Source organism: Salvelinus namaycush, chromosome 25 (assembly GCF_016432855.1).
Source record: "Salvelinus namaycush isolate Seneca chromosome 25, SaNama_1.0, whole genome shotgun sequence".
Lineage (NCBI taxonomy): Eukaryota > Metazoa > Chordata > Actinopteri > Salmoniformes > Salmonidae > Salvelinus > Salvelinus namaycush.
This window is the reverse complement of record NC_052331.1, coordinates 1,052,333-1,069,817: the sequence shown is the minus strand read 5'-3', so window position 1 is coordinate 1,069,817 and position 17,485 is coordinate 1,052,333. Positions and strand designations below refer to the sequence as shown.

Here is a 17,485-nt window from a genome sequence, read left to right as displayed (position 1 = left end):
AGACGGAAGCCACTCCTCAGTAAAAGGCACATGCTTGGAGTTTGCCAAAGGGCACCTAAAGACTCTCAGACCATGAGAAACAAGATTCTCTGGTCTGATGAAACCAAGATTGAACTATGTGGCATGAATGCCAAGCGTCACATCTGGAGGAAACCCGGGCACCATCCCTACGGTGAAACATGGTGGTGGCAGCATCATGCTGTGGGGATGTTTTTCAGCGGCAGGGACTGGGAGACTAGTCAGGATCGAGGCAAAGATGAAGAGAACAAAATACAGAGAGATCCTTGATGAAAACCTGCTCCATAATGCTCAGGTCCTCAGACTGGGGCGAAGGTTCACCTTCCCACAGGAAAACTACCCTAAGCACACAGCAAAGACTACGCAGGAGTGACTTCGGGACAAGTCTCTGAATGTCCCTGAGTGGCCCAGCCAGAGCCCAGACTTGAACCCAATCGAACATCTCTGGAGAGACCTGAAAATAGCTGTGCAGCAACACTCCCATCCAACCTGACAGAACTTGAGAGGATCTGCAGAGAAGAATGGGAGAAACTTCCCAAATAGAGGTGTGCCAAGCTTGTAGTGTCATACCCAAGAAGACTCGAGGCTGTAATCGTTGCCAAAGGTGCTTCAACAAAGTACTCAGTTAATGGTCTGATTGCTTTTGTCATATTTCAGTTTTATATTTTTTCAAATTAGCAAAAATGTCTAAAAACCTGTTTTTGCTTTGTCATTATGGGGTATTGTGTGTAGATTGAGGGAAAAAAACGACTTAATCAATTTAAGAATACGGCTGTAACGTAACAATGTGGAAAAAGTCAAGGGGGTCTGAATACTTTCCGAAGGCACTGCATCAATAGAACATCACTGGTTATCCCTACTGCTTTTTATCTGGCGGACTCACTGAACACATGCTTTGTTTGTAAATTATGTACGTGTTGGAGCGTGCTCCTGGCTATTCGTAAATTATAAGGAATTTGAATTGATTTATACTTTTACTTTTAATACTTAGGCATATTTTAGCAATTACATTTGCTTTTGATACTTAGGTATATTTTAGGAATTACATTTACTTTTGACACTAAGTATTTTTAAAACCAAATTATTTTACTCCAATTGGAATTTACTGGGTGACTTATACTTGGAGTAATTTTCTACTAAGGTATCTTTACTTTTTCTCAAGTATGACAACTGTGTACTTTTTCCACCGCTGTCGTGCACTACTTTTGACTATTGAAAACCATGTCACACAGGAGCTTATCTTATCTCTCTTTGAGGCGGTGGGCCATGTGCTGTACATCAAATGGTTACTATAGATTATTGTAACTATGGCCTAGATTCAATCCGATCAAGCGGTAACAAGCGATAGCCCACAGGTGTAACTGCGTCAAATCGGTGAGCAGCTGCTCATGTGGTCATTGTCACACCTGTCCCACTCGTGTTAGAAGTTCAGAATGAGAAAGCTCTGGCTATATAGAAATAATGACACTCAAAAGGAAAATCATTAAACAAAATTCTGAATATTTCTATCAGCCTAATTGAGGTGTAGATTACATCTCATATTCCAGTGCTCGAACTTGTAAACAAGGCTGCATGGGATTTCTCTTAATACGACTCCATGCAGCCAATGGAAATGTCCCCTTTAGATAAAATGCCGAGACACCGCCAAAACAACCACTATGCGGGTGGCGGGCTAGCACAGATCTGATAGACTCTAGGCCGAAGTCTTTGAGAGATCTGAGAGTGTATCCATTGGAGGAGCATTTAAAGTGTTTTGCAAGTTTCCTGTGTCGCTTTTGTGTTCTGGGTCTACTTTGAACCCTTTAAATTTCCTGTCTTTTTGTTTTTTTGTGATGCCAAGAAAATGAAACTCCAAAAATCCAACTAGCAATCCAAAAATACAGGTTTCAAATAAGAAAACCAACTCATCAGACAATCAAAACACACTACACACCACAGTTCAATAAAATTTGTATTAGTGTTTCCTTACAATATATTTTTAATTTTTTGCCTTTTTTTATACAGAAAAACATCTAGTGCAATTGGACTAGATGAAACATTTAATAATTGTTCATTTCATAACAAAGATAGAATGGTGCCTGTTGAGTGATACTGTATGTTTATACAAACTGCTTTTTCACTTTTAAAATAAATATATGTACATATGAAGCGAAGTTCAGAGTATGGCCTGTGGTTGTTTTGTTGCAGCTTGCTGCTCTTGCCTTGAATGTATTAGGTGTACCCCCATATGTTTTGTGGTGTACCTATACTGTATTATCTCCCCACATGCTTCTCCTTCGTACTTTAAGGCAAAGAGGGACTAGGGTGGGTGCAAAGAACTTGACACTCTCTAGAAATGTTTCAACAACGGTTAACACCTCCCGGAGCAGTATGGCTCTTACACATACCTGTCCCTGTCATTGTGTGTCCCCCAAACGGCATCTTATTCCCTACCGTATATAGTACGCTGTATAGAGAATAGAATGCTGTTTGGTACACAGCAACTGTTTCCATCATGCCAGTCACCATATATGAGGCAGTTGTGTACTGCCTTGTTTAAGGGGATAAAAAGGCAAAGAAGATAATGGGAAGGACATTTTAAGGAGAAAAGGTATCAAAAGGTTGAAATCAGTGAGAGAGATGCAATATGGGTCAGTCTGCTGAGGAAGAGCAGAGTAGAGTGCATTTGAGTTCTGTAGATCTGTTGAATGTGAACACGAATGTCTTGAAAAGCCATTCTAGATATCAATAAAAGAGGTCTTCAGAAAACTTAACAGCCAGTGTACCGACCAGTACCGACCAGTCTCTCAGTGATATAAAACGTTTAGATAGCCTATGTATCCCTTTTGTTTCAGATGTGGAGATTAAAAAAACAGATTCTAGATTTTACCTTAGCTGTAAAGTTTTACAAATAACCTCCAATTATGATTGTGAGAGTAACCTGCTTAGTATATAAGCCGAAACCAATTAGCCTGAAATATCCGTAATCCCATGTGGGGGTTTAGAGGCAACATTTAGTTTATAATATCTTTAAAAAAAAATGAAATGTACACTTCCTCTTTGTCCATAGTCCACAAGCATTGTCTATGTAAGGAGAGTGTTCGTCACATTCACCTCTCAGCTCGACAGACGGACAGACTCACACATCCACTGTGAGGGGGGCGTTGATTAACTAAGGTGAAGATGGAAGGCCAAAGCTCAAGCTTAGATGTCCTGTCATCAGCCACAGGTCCACAGATCCCCAAGCCCTCTCTGAAGTTTCCCACAGTTCTTCATTACCCCTTCTGTCTCCTGATACTTGTCATATACTAGGTACGCCCGTCAGTTTATTAGGTACACCCATCTAGGACCGGGTCAGACCCACCTTTGCCTCCAGAACAGCCTGAATTCTTCGGGGCATGGAAATGTTGGTCAATTGGTATGAAGGGACTTAACGTGTGCCAGGAAAACATTCCCCACACTATTATACCACCGCCACCAGCTTGCACAATTGACACCAGGCAGGATGGGGCCATGGACATTGCTTGTCCATACATTTTTATATTCTTAATTCCTTTACTAGATTTGTGTGCATTGGATATGTGTTGTGTAATTGTTAGATATTACTTGTTAGATGTTACTGCACTGTCGGAGCTAGAAGCACAAGCATTTCGCTACAACCGCAATAACATCTGCTAAACACGTGTATGTGACCAATAAAATGTGATTTGATTTGATTTGGACTCATGCTTGCTTAAGCCAAATCCTGACTTTGCCATCAGCATGACTCAACAGGAACCGGGATTCATCGGACCAGACACTGTTTTTCCACTCCTCAATTGTCCAGTGTTGGTGATGGCATGCCCACTGGAGACTCTTCTTGTTTTTAGCTGATATGAGTGGAACCCGGTGTGTTCGTCTGCTGCAACAGCCCATCTGTGGCAAGGACTGACGAGTTGCGCGTTCCGAGATGCTGCTCTGCACACTACTGTTGCGCTGCACAGTTATTTGCCTGTTTGTGGCCCGCCTGTTAGCTTGCACGATTCTTGCCATTCTCCTTCGACCTCTCATCAGCAAGATGTTTTTGTCCATTTCTGAGGTACTGGAGCCGGTGTGCCTGGCACCGACAATCATACTACGCTCAGTCGCTTAGGTCACAGTAACTGAATGCCTCGATGCCTGTCTGCCTGCTTTATATAGCAAGCCACGGCCACATGATTTACTGGCTGTAGGAGCGAACCATTGAACGTGGTGGTGTACCTAATAAACTGTGTAAAATGTCTTCTCATTGTATGAAATGTCTCCTCATCATAGAGAATGTCTCCTCAATAAATAGAATGTTTGCACTTCATATAGAATGTCTCATCATATAGAATGTCTCAATGTATAGAAAGTCTCCCACCATATCACTCTGCTGCTGGTGCATAGTATAATAAGTCTTGTAAATATATACACAAAAATATACACAATCATAGTGGGTCGTAATATACGTAATGTAGAAAATCGTATTTTCTTTACACATCCTCTGAACTGCATCCACAGTGGGCCCACAGTGGGCCATAATGTGCCAGCAAGGGTCGGGTTGGTCGTCCCGGTGCAGTTAGTCAGTCCTTCCTCTCTCCCTCTCTCCCCTGTAGCTATGATACTGGCTCCATTCAGTTACTCCACACTTTTTCCAAAGTATGCATTTTCCCACTTCTCATCATGGATTTAAAAGCGTAGGATTGGTGTCGGCTAAGAATTGGCTGGAGGGAGTTGTTAGATCCACCATTATTAGATCCACGACGGGGAGTGTGCAAATGCACTCTTTGGGAGAAGTGTGACGAATCAGGATGCAGCTCAATGATAACTATGTCTATACGTTGGTCTCCAGGCCATTCATGTCGATGGAGCAGTGGTCCTTGTCCTTGTGCTCCCTCTTGTGTTGGGGAGCGAGGGGGTTCCTCTTCCTCTGCTCCGGCCGTACCCCCTCCTCCAGCTGCAACAGACGAGCCACGTCCGGGCCCTCCGGTCCGCAGGGAGGGGGCTGGTACACACCATTCTTCTGGTACGCCATCTGCTGGATGCTGATCATGGGCTTGGTCTCGCAGATCAAAGGTACCTGAAGGGGGTAGAAGACAACGGGAGGTAGAAGGAGGAACCAATCCATGAATTTGTGCTAAAGCAAAGAATTCCCTATGCAAAAGAAATGGATAGGTCCACTGCTGGTTGAAATGTCAGGACGCAATGGGAGGTACAAAAAAAACACATTTTTAAACGGCCAACACACTTGGATATATTGTAAGCTGCAATTGAAACTTTGTTTTAATGTTCTTTTATCTCATAACAACATGTCTGCATAGCCAAAATGATAATTCCCTGTGCAAAACAAATAGCTGTGGCAGTGACTACTGTACCTGATCTAATATTTGTATTGTGTCCAGAGAAATTAGGAAACTAATCAGGTTTAGTTGAGGGAGATGGAGTGAAAATATAATTGAGAAGATTAAATATTTGAGTAAGAGGGTAATTCCCTAATAAATCCAGTCTGATTGCAAAAACAAAAATTGTTAAACAAATCAAAACATTTTATATTTAAGATTCTTCAAAGTAGCCACCCTTTGTCTTGATGACAGCAATCTTCTGTTTACCACCCCTACCTTTTCACAACACAACTGATTTGCTCAAATGTATTAAGAAGGAAAGAAATTCCACAAATTAACATTTAATGAGGCACACCTGTTCATTGAAATGCATTCCAGGTGAATACCTCATGAAGCTGGTTGAGATCATTCCAAGAGTGTGCAAAGCTGTCATCAAGGCAAAGGGTGGCTACTTTGAAGAATATAAAATATGTTTTGATTTGTTTAACACTTTTTTGGTTACTACGTTATTTCATAGTTTTGATGTCTTCACTATTATTCTACAATGTAGAAAATAGTAAAAATAAAGAAAAACCCTTGAAAGAGTAGGTGTGTCTAAACTTTTGACTGGTACTGTAGGTAGAGGTAAAGTAACTATGCATAGATAATAAACAGCGAGTAGTAGCAGCATGAAAAAGGGGGTCAATGCAAATACTCTGGGTAGCAATTTGATTAACTGATTAGCAGTCTTATGGCTGGGGGTAGAAGCTGTTTAGGAGCCTTTTGGACCTAGACTTGGCGCTCCAGTACCGCTTGCTGTGCGGTAGTAGAGAAAACAGTCTATTTCTTCGTTGAGTTTTTAGGGCCTTCCTCTGACACCACCTGGTATAGAGGTTCTGGATGGCAAAAAGCTTGGCCCCAATGATGTACTGGGCCATACGCACTACCCTCTGTAGGGTCTTGCGGTTGGATGCCGAGCAGTTGCCATATCGAGTGGTGATACAACCAGTCAGGATGCTCTCAACGGTGAAGCTGTATAACTTTTAGAGGATCTAAGGACCCATGCCAAATCTTTTCAGTGTCCTGAGGGGGAATAGGCATTGTCGTGCCCTCTTCACGACTATCTTGGTGTGTTTGGACCATAATAGTTTGTTAGTGACATGGACTCCAAGGAAATTGAAGCTCTCGATCCACTACACTACAGCCCTGTCAATATCAATGGGGTGGTTAGTCCCAGGGTTCTTAGGTTAGTGATGAGCTTTGAGGGCACTATGGTGTTGAACACTGAGCTGACTGTGGAGTGTAGTAGAGATTGCATCATCTGTGGATCTGTTAGGGCGGTATGCAAATTAGAGTGGGTCTAGGGTTTCTGGGAAACACATGGGTACAGTATTATAGACTCGGTCAGGGAGAGGCTGAAAATGTCAGTGAAGACACTTGCCAGTTGGTCAGCGCATGCTCTAAGTACACGTCCTGGTAATCCGTCTGGCCCTGCGGCCTTGTGAATGTTGACCTGTTTCAAGGGCTTACTCACATCGGCTACGGAGAACATAATCACACAGTTGTCATGAACAGCTGGTGCTCTCATGCACGGCGGAGTGTTGCTTGCCTTGAAGAGAGCATAAAAGGCATTTAGCTCATCTGCCGCCACTGTGTGACTGTCTTTTTGTTGTCAAGGCGTTATTGTATATCACAGTGGCGTATGGACGAATGGGTTATAGAGCAAACAACACAAGTATCACAAAATAGATTGTAATATGTTTTTTTTCTTCTGGTTTGGCTTCCCCTCTGATTTTACCCATGCAGAGCTACTGTATATGAGTAGAGCGGAGCCCTATAGGCTTTCTAGCCCTGTCCAACTTCAGAAGTCTCGCTGCAAATCATTTTGGGGGAACCTCAACATATAGGGACACCTGTACTCTCATTGGCTGATGGTGTGTGCATAATTATTTTCTCAGGCGAGGCCAGTAGGAATGAAGCCCCCCTATGGGGCTGAGCTCTACTCATAACTGGAGTTACAATACCCAGTCATTATCGTTCCACCTCCGACACCGCTATACGGATGTCGGCTAAAGTGGATCTGATTGAATAGAGCCCTTTTTTATTGGAAAATGGAAATGAAACTTCCTCGAATGGAAAGTTTATAACCTTGATCCTTGTGTGTCCGGAATTGTGCTAGCATGTGTTTCTCATATGCATATTACTGTGCTCAGAGCACGCAAATTGGAGCACGGGAGGGTCGTAGGCCAAATCAAAGTATGTGAAACGGAGCATGGAGGGCACTTCTCGAAAGCGCACTCCGTTTGTACATATTTTGAAGCTTGCATCGATGCAAGCTTCAACAGAAAGTATGCAAAGAAATATGACGCCCTCCACATAAAAAAATATGAAAAATACTTGAAATCAATGGCGGACATTATTTGAGCTGAAACGAGAGAATATACACTCTGACTTCAGAATGAAGTGTTTTCTATTCACATGTTGCCTGACTACAATATTTTATCTTGATATGTTAAGAAATACATGCCGTGTTAATTTTGGCATGTTTACTTGCCTATGTACCGTAGACCGCAAGCCAGTAATAAGTAAATTGGGATAACTGGCTAGCTACTACTGTTAGCTAGCCAGATAGCCACAAATAATTGTTAGCTAGCTACCCACAAAGAATTGAGACCTACCTTGCATAACTTTAGTTTTAGGTAATTTTGGGCTGTTAAATTATCTGGTAAGTTTTATTACGATTCACATATACAGTGCACTCGGAAAGTATTCAGACCCCTTGACTTTTTCCACATTTTTTTACGTTACAGCCTTATTCTAAAATTGAATAAATAGTTTTTTTCCTCATCAATCTACACAAAATACCCATAATGACAAAAACAGGTTTACATTTTTTTTTTGCTATTGTATATATTTTTTTATTTCATTTAAACAAGTATTCAGACTCTTTACTCAGTACTTTGTTGAAGCGCCTTTTGTGTCGATTACAGCCTCGACTCTTCTTAGGTAGGACGCTACAAGCTTGGCACACCTGTATTTGAGTTTCTCCCATTCTTCAATGCAGATCCCCTCAAGCTCTGTCAGGTTTGATGGGGAGTGCTGCTGTTTTCAGGTCTCTCCAGAGATATTAGATTAGGTTTAAGTCCGGGCTCTGGCTGGGCCACTCAAGGACATTCAGAGACTTGTCCCCAAGCCACTCCGTGCGTTGTCTTGGCTGTGTGCTTAGGGTCGTTGTCCTGTTGGAAAGTGAACCTTCGCCCCAGTCTGAGGTCCAGAGCACTCTGGAGCATGTTTTCATCAAGGATCTCTCTGTACTTTGCTTTGTTCATCTTTCCCTCGATCCTGACTGGTCTCCCAGTCCCTGCCACTGAAAAACATCCCCACAGCATGATGCTGGCTCCACCATGTTTCACCGTAGGGATGGCGCCAGGTGCAATCAATTTAATTTACCACAGGTGGACTCCAATCAAGTTGTAGAAACATCTCAAGGATGATCAATGGAAACAGGAAGCACATGAGCTCAATTTAGAGTATCATAGCAAAGGGTCTGAATACTTACGTAAATAAGCTATTCCTGTTTATTATTTGTAATAAATTTGTAAGAATTTCTACAAACCTGTTTTCACTTTGTCATTTTGGGGTATTGTGTGTAGATTGATGAGGATTTTAAAATAAGGCTGTAATGTAACAAAATGTGGAAAAAGTCAAAGCGTCTGAATACTTTCCCAGTGCTCTGTAGATAGCTAGCTGATAGTTTTGAAGTAAAACGTTTGCGTTGTGTATATCTTCTTTGGTTCAGTGAATGGGGAGGTGCAGCTTGAGGTAATACAGTAGGGAGAGTGCAAGTGCTTCTAAAATGTCATGTTTTATGCGTTCTCCACACTCTCGTCCTCACAAGAACGTACTCAAGAGAACTTCCTCGGAGAATGCACTTGGAGCATGAGAGTGTGGAGCACGGTGCAATGCATATTGAGTAACAGAGTTTCTCTCACCTGCTCTCCCTCCTTGACAAAATCTTTTCTACAGATGTGAGCCATGATCCCCGTGGCCAAAGCGTCTCCCATCACGTTGACCATGGTCCTGAAACGGTCTCTGGAACACAAAATGGAGATTCAGCTGTCTTGGTGGTGGTGGGAGGCTCTGTTGGTGCACTGCACACACACTGAAGCTACAGTCTAGTAGTGTTGTGAGAGCACTAGTAACACATTACAGTATCACAGTTTTTGTGACATATTGAGATCACTTTGTTATATATTTTAAAATCAACTTGTCGTAATATCTCAGTACAATGTTATTTTTAATAACATGATCCTATAAGACTACTTTTTGAATGACTATGTAAAATACGGCAAACTTTGCTTAGGCTTAACTTTATTATGTCTTGACATAAATTGAAACTGGGGGTGAAGATCAAACAGAAGCGTTGTGTACTTACAACGCCCAATCCACAGCAATGATGAGTGTGATGTCATCAGTGGGCAGGCCCACTGAGGTTAGCACGATCACCATGGTGACCAGTCCTGCCTGCGGAATTCCAGCTGCACCAATACTGGCAGCTGTGGCTGTGATACTGGGATCAGGAGAGAGAGGAAATTAAACCAGTGACCTTAACTGTATTAGCACAAATCTGTACAGTGTCCAACACCTCCCAATTTTTGTATATTTTTTTTAAAGTTGAACCTTTATTTAACTAGGCAAGTCAGTTAAGAACAAATTCTTATTTACAATAACGGCCTACCCCGGCCAAACCCAGGCGACGCTGGGCCAATTGTACGCCACCCTATGGGACTCCCAATCACGGCCGGATGTGATACAGCCTGGATTCTAACCAAATCAAATCAAACTTTATTTGTCACATGCGCTGAATACAACAGTGTAGACCTTACCGTGAAATGCTTACTTACAAGCCCTTAACCAACAGTGCAGTTCAAGAAAGAGTTAAGAAAATGTTTACCAAATAAACTAAAGTAAAAAATTATAATTGATAACACTAAAATAACAATAATGAGGTACCGGTACCGAGTCAATGTGCGGGGCTACAGGTTAGTCAACTTAGTCAGCTGTTAAGGAGCCTTTTGGTCCTATACTTGGTGCTACGGTACCGCTTGCCATGCGGTATCAGAGAGAACAGTCTATGACTTGGGTGACTGGAGTCTCTGACAATTTTTAGGGCTTTCCTCTGACACCGGCTAGTATACAGGTCCTGGATGGCAGGAAGTGATGTACTGGGCCGTACGCACTACCCTCTGTAGCGCCTTACGGCCAGATGCCGAGCAGTTGCCATACCAGGCGGTGATGCAACCGGTCAGGATGCTCTCGATGGTGTAGCTGTAGAACCTTTTGAGGATCTGAGGACCCATGCCAAATCTTTTCAGTCTCCTGAGGAGGAAAAGGTGTTGACGTGCCCTCTTCACGACTGTCTTGGTTTGTTTGGACCATAATAGTTCGTTGGCGATGTGGACACCAAGGAACTTGAAACTCTCGATCCGCTCCACTACAGCCCAGTCGATGTTAATGGGGGTCTGTTCGACCCGCCTTTTCCTGTAGTCCATGATCAGCTCCTTTGTCATGCTCACATTGAGGCAGAGGTTGTTGTCTTGGCACCACACTGACCCTATAGGCTGTCTCATCGTTGTCGGTGTTGTGTCGTCAGCAAACTTAATGATGGTGTTGGAGTTGTGTTTAGCCACGTAGTTGTTGGTGAACAGGGAGTACAGGAGGGGACTAAGTACACACCCCTGAGGGGTCCCAGTGTTGTTGCCTACCCTTACCACCTGGGGGCGGCCAGTCAGGAAGTACAGGATCCAGTTGCAGAGGGATGTGTTTAGTCCCAGGGTTCTTAGCTTAGTGATGAGCTTTGTGGGCACTATGGTGTTGAACGCTGAGCTGTAGTCAATGAACAGCATTCGCACATATGTGTTCCTTTTGTCCAGGTGGGAAAAGGCAGTGTGGAGTGTGATAGAGATTGTGTCATCTGTGGATCTGTTGGGGCGGTATGTGAATTGGAGTGGGTCTAGGTTATCCGGGAGGATGCTGTTCATGTGAGCCATGACCAGCCTTTCAAAGCACTTAATGGCTACCGACGTGACTGCTACGGGGCAGTAATCATTTAGGCAGGTTGCCTTCGCTTCCTTTGGCACAGGGACTATGGTGGTCTGCTTGAAACATGTAGGTATTACAGACTCGGTCAGTGAGAGGTTGAAAATGTCAGTGAAGACACTTGCCAGTTGATCCGTGCATGCTTTGAGTATACGTCCTGGAAACCCGTCTGGCCCCACGGCTTTGTGAATGTTGACCTGTTTAAAGGTCTTGCTCACATCAACTACCAAGAGCTTTATTACACAGTCGTGCAGAACAGCTGGTGCTCTCATGCATGCTTCAGTGTTGCTTGCCTCGAAGCGAGCATAAAAGGCTTTTAGCTCATCTTGTAGGCTCGCATCACTGGGCAGCTCACGTCTGGGTTTCCCTTTGTAGTCTGTAATAGTTTTCAAGTACTGCCACATCCAATGAGCGTCAGAGCCGGTGTAGTAGGATTCAATCTTAATCCTGTATTGACACTTTGCTTGTTTGATGGTTCATCTGAGGGCATAGAGGGATTTCTTATAAGCATCCGGATTAGTGTCCCAGTCCTTGAAAGCGGCAGCTCTAGCCTTAAGCTCAATGCGGATGTTGCCTGTAATCCATGGCTTCTGGTTGGGATATGTACGCACGGTCACTGTGGGGATAATGTCATCGATGCACTTATTGATGAAGTCGATGACTGAGGTGGTAAACACCTCAATGCCATTGGATGAATCCCAGAACATATTCCAGTCTGTGTTAGCAAAACAGTCCTGTAGCGTAGCATCCGCGTCATCTGACCACTTCCATATTGAGCGAGTCACTGGTACTTTCTGCTTTAGTTTTTGCTTGTAAGCAGGAATCAGGAGGATATAATTATGGTCAGATTTGCCAAATGGAGGGCGGGGGAGAGCTTTGTATGCATCTCTGTGTGTGAAGTAAAGGTGGTCTAGAATTTTTTTTCCTCTGGTTGCACATGTGACATGCTGGTAGAAATGAGGTAAAACAGATTTGTTTGGCTGATAAGTCTCCTGCCACTAGGAGCGCCGCTTCTGGATGAGCATTTTCTTGTTTGCTTATGGCCTTATACAGTTGGTTGAGTGTGGTCATAGTGTCAGCATCGGTTTGTGGTGGTATATAGACGGCTATGAATAATATAGACGAGAACTCTCTTTGTAGATAGTGTGGTCTACAGCTTATCATAAGGTACTCTACCTCAGGCGAGCAAATCCTCGAGACTTCTTTAATATTAGACATCGCGCACCAGCTGTTATTGACAAAAAGACAAACACCCCCACCCCTCGTCTTACCAGACGTAGCTTCTCTGTTTTGCCGGTGCATGGAAAATCCCGCCAGCTTTATATTATCCGTGTCGTCGTTCAGCCACGACTCGGTGAAACATAAGATATTACAGTTTTTAATGTCCCGTTGGTAGGACAATCTTTATTTTGCAATGATTGCAGAAGGCAGTCCGACCTCCGCCCCCTTTTTCTCTGTCTTTTCTTCACGCAAATGATGGGGATTTGGGGCTGTTCCCGAGAAAGCAGTATATCATTTGCGTCAGACTCGTTAAAGGAAAAAGCTTCTTCCAGTTCGAGGCGAGTAATCACTCTTCTGATGTCCAGAAGTAATTTTTGGTCATAAGAGACGGTAGCAGCAACAGTAAATCTGTTCCCAAGTAATTCCATGCATTTAATAGAGAAGCATATGTGATTGTATCCTATTGTAATCAAGGTTTGAAAATATTCTGATTTTGTTAAGTGCTATATCTGTTTGGGATTCTTGCGGTCAATTTGCAGTGTACAAATTATTTAGAACTATGTTCAGGGCCGCCGACCATCCACTTAATAAAAGTCGGCTCACGGCTGAATGTAATTGGGGACCCTTGCCCTATGTACTGCATGGTTGCAAATAGCACCCTATTCCCTATTCAGTGCACTACTGGGCTCTGGTCAAAAGTACTGCACTGAATAGGGAATAGGGTGCCATTTGGGATGCAGCCATGCAGTACATAGGGCAAGGGTCCCCAATTACATTCAGCCGTGAGTCGATTTTTCTTAAGCGGATGGTCGGGGGGCCGAAACATAGTTATAACTAAAACAAGAGAGTCGAAGAAAGACAGACTGACTAATGAAACCATTGGTTCTTGGTGCGTGACGTGTTGATAGAATTTGACCAATAAATCAATTCAAAATCAAATCAAATCAAATGTATTGGTCACATACAAATGCTTGTGTTCCTAGCTCCAAAAGTGCAGTAGCATCTAACAATTAACAACAATACACAAATCTAAAAGTAAAAGAATGGTATTAAGAAATAGGACGTGTTGGAGTGTTGGCATTGACTAAATCCAGTAGAATAGAATACAGTATACACATATGAGATGAGTTAAACAGTATGTAAACATTATTAAAGTGACTAGTGTTCCGTTTCTAAAGTGGCCAGTGATTCCATATCTATGTACAGTATATAGGGCAGCAGCCGCTAAGGTGCAGGGTTGAGTAGCCGGGTGGTAGCCGGCTAGTGATGGCTATTTAACAGTCTGATGGCCTTGAGATACAAGCTGTTTATCAGTCTCTCGGTCCCAGCTTTGTCTGTCAATTGTGCATCTGTAAAAGTTTCTGAGAGTCTTAGGGGCCAAGCCAAAGGTCGATGTGGATAGGGGCGTGCTCCCTCGGCTTTTTCCTGAAGTCCACGATCAGCTCCTTCATTTTGTTGACGTTGAGGGAGAGGTTATTTTCCTGGCATCACTCTGCCAGGGAACTCACCTCCTCCCTGTAGGCTGTCTTGTCATTGTTGGTAATCAGGCCTACTACTAATCCTTGACCTGTCATCCTGTCATACACATCATGTACTGTATATTATGTGCACCCACACAGACACAAAAATACAGATACAGTAATTGACATTTGACACGACGGCTGAGTTTCTGTCCCGTTTGGCCTCGCTGTTTGGGAAGCCTCTGAGAACACACTGACTGACACACATGCTGCGTTGAAAATAGCACCTTATTCCTTTCATAGTGCACTACTTTTAACAAGAGCCCTATGGAACCTGGTCAAAAGTAGTGCACTATAATGGGAACATGGTGCCATTTAGGACATACACTCTGACACACAGTCTATCTCTGGAGCCCTGGACACTACAGCCTACAGATTGACCAGTACTCCGCTAAGAACAGACAAACGTCACAGGAAAAGACAGGACGCTACAAAATAATATAAAAACCCTCCTGATAACTCTGCCGTGACGAGAGCTGAGTAATACAGGTCATATGGGTCTTACTGCCAGGAGATTACTGCCTGCCTGGCCACAGTCGGGTCTGCGTCCAAATAGGCACCCTATTCCCAATCTAGTGCACTACTTTTGACCAAAGCCTTATGGACCCTGGTCGAAAGTAGTGCACTATATAGGGAATATGGTTCCTTTTGGAAAGCAGCAGGTTGTGATGAGTAGAGGAGGATAGGATAGGTCTGCTTAATGTTATTACAGTTTAACATGTCATTAAATTAGGGGAGAGCAAGGCCATTTTACACCGCGGATCTGCAGGTGTGGTGGAGGAGGGGTCTGGGCTAGTCTGTCTGCCTGCCTGCCTGCCTGCCTGCCTGCCTGCCTGCCTGCCTGCCTGCCTGTCTGCCTGTCTGTCTGTCTGTCTGTCTGTCTGTCTGTCTGTCTGTCTGTCTGTCTGTCTGTCTGTCTGTCTGTCTGCCTGCCTGCCTGCCTGCCTGCCTGCCTGCCTGCCTGTCTGCCTGTCTGTCTGTCTGTCTGTCTGTCTGTCTGCCTGCATGCGTTCATCTACGTGTTTGATTTAGTATAATCTCATAATATTCATTCATTCATCCTAAAAACTGTAACACCAGATACATGTCTGTGTGGCACAAAACGCAAAGCTAGAGATTTGTTGTACCCTTGGTGCTATTTTGGACAAAATAATTCCACACATGCTTATCATTGGTGCCTATAAAATGTAGCCGCACAGGCAATACACATAACTGGATGATTTAAGCAATCAATATGACAACCATGTATTTTCCACCCCGTTCCATCCCAGGAAATTCCATTGCGAAAAATCGGATCTTCCCACATTTCTCCAGGTTTTTGACCTATTTGTTTACATCACGTGTTGTAATCCTAAATACTTTCTACGTGTTTAATAAGTCAGTCTGCAATTGTAATCCAGATGCCCCATGCATCCATTTTCATACTAAGGCCGGTGTTCCCAATTTCACTCGGAGACAATATGTCTTTTAAATGCCTTCGTGGAGATCGCGTTCAAGGCAAACGCTACAGATGTCGGCTCAATTACAAATAACTTTTAATTAAAGCGGCAATCTGCAGTTGAAACGATAACAAAGCGCACTCCCTGCCCGTTTCTGTAAAATGCTATTGTGATGGGGCTGAAGAAATGTGACCACTTTCAAAATTCATAGACAGAGCCATAGATGCAAGGACTGACCATTCATGATATGGACGTATATATTCAAAATGATAGTTCTAGGCCTGGATTCAATCAGATCAAGCGTTAACCGGAGATAGCTGTCACCTGCATAGCAGATGATTTGGTGGTGTCGGAGGTGAAACTGTGTTGGTGCTGTCAAATCGGTGAACAGCTGCTCTTGTGATCGTTGTCACGAAGCCACACACGTCCCACTCATGTTAAAGTGTACAACGAGAAAGTGTAGGCTATTTAGAAATAATGACGCTCAAATGGAAAAACATTCAACTAAATCATGAGGATTTCTATCCGCCTAATCAAGGTGTAGAATACTTTTCACATTCCAGTGTTCTAACTTACAAACAAGGCTGCGTGGGATTTCTCTTAATGAGACTCTGTGTAGCCAATGGCAATGTCCGCTTTAGGTATAATGCCAGAAGCCGCTTGTGGATTTGACTGCTCTAACCCAGTTCCAATCCGGCACCGTCAAAACAGAAGCTATATGGATGTCGGCTTAAGCGGATCTGATTGAATCGGGCCCTTAACCATGTTTTGTGGCTAGATAGTGTTTGTTTGCACTTACTTTATTTACAAACATTGGAGTAAAACAAGCTTATATTTTTGGGTTCTGATTGGGTAAGCTCATGAGACATTTTTAAGTTATATTTATCAAGAATCATTGGGTACATATAATTAAATAATGAGACCAAAAATGGGTATACAACCGCAGTGCCCCTGTGTGTGGTTTCTGATTGAATCCCGGCCTAAAATACTAGAAACCCTCTCACAAGAATTTGTTGACTCTCCCCTCCCCCTAAGATTATAGGATGCATACCTGATAGTGATGATCTGGCCAAAGTCCAACTCGTAGTTGTTAACCTGGGCGATGAAGATGGCCGCCACTGCCTCATAGAGTGCCGTCCCATCCATGTTGATGGTGGCGCCCACGGGGAGTACGAAGCGGATGATGCGTCGGTCGATGTGGTTGTTCTCCAGGAGGCACTTGAAGGTTATAGGCAGTGTGGCAGAGCTGAGGAGACAAAGGAGCAGATTGCGTTTTAGATAAGTATTCATTTTGGATTAAACTCGCTCAACTCTATTGTCTTGTAAACTGAACAGGCATTACCATTCAACATTAGTGGTGGGTGGACAGGTGGCCATATTGATTGTACCTATGTGTATGAGTCAAATCAGCATGGTCTGAGGGGTTTTGTCCATTCTAGGGATTCTATTTCTATGATTAGATTAAGGTGAAATGGGCTGTGCTCAACTCTATTTTAGCTGCAGGCAGTCTGTGTTAACTGACAAACTCAGGTAACAGTATTTCACTGAGGAATGGTATTTGAAGATATTAGTGCTTTCCTTAATGAATAATATAGTTGCTTGGCATAGCAGCTGCAAGACAACACGGCAAAGGAATTAACTTTTTGTCCTAAATTAAAGACTATATATAGAGTGAAACCCTCTGTGTTTTCAAGTATTGTGGCGGCAGCATCATGTTATGGTTATGGTTGTCACCGGCAGAGACTGGGGAGCTTGTCAGGATCAAAATAAATATGAAAAGAGCAAAGCCCATGTCAAAGTTTGAGAAATACCCGCCATAGTCTTCTGAATCCTGGCTTTTTTTCGGGACAATGACACACATTTTAATGCCAAAGACACACCAGAATTG

The 17,485-nt window shown here is 43.3% G+C and overlaps 1 protein-coding gene across 1 annotated transcript in view; it reads right to left on the bottom strand.

The window, feature by feature from the left end:
• Positions 1-4,831: 4,831 nt before the first annotated feature.
• Positions 4,832-17,485, bottom strand: part of LOC120020505 (excitatory amino acid transporter 5-like) — a 60,367-nt gene continuing 47,713 nt past the window's right edge. Inside the window, exons 10-13 of the mRNA XM_038964208.1 lie at positions 16,649-16,843; positions 9,754-9,888; positions 9,311-9,410; positions 4,832-5,077 (exon numbers count right to left, since the gene is read on the bottom strand). Of these exons, the coding sequence (XP_038820136.1) occupies positions 4,832-5,077; positions 9,311-9,410; positions 9,754-9,888; positions 16,649-16,843 (676 nt within the window). The remainder of the gene's footprint in view (positions 5,078-9,310; positions 9,411-9,753; positions 9,889-16,648; positions 16,844-17,485) is intronic.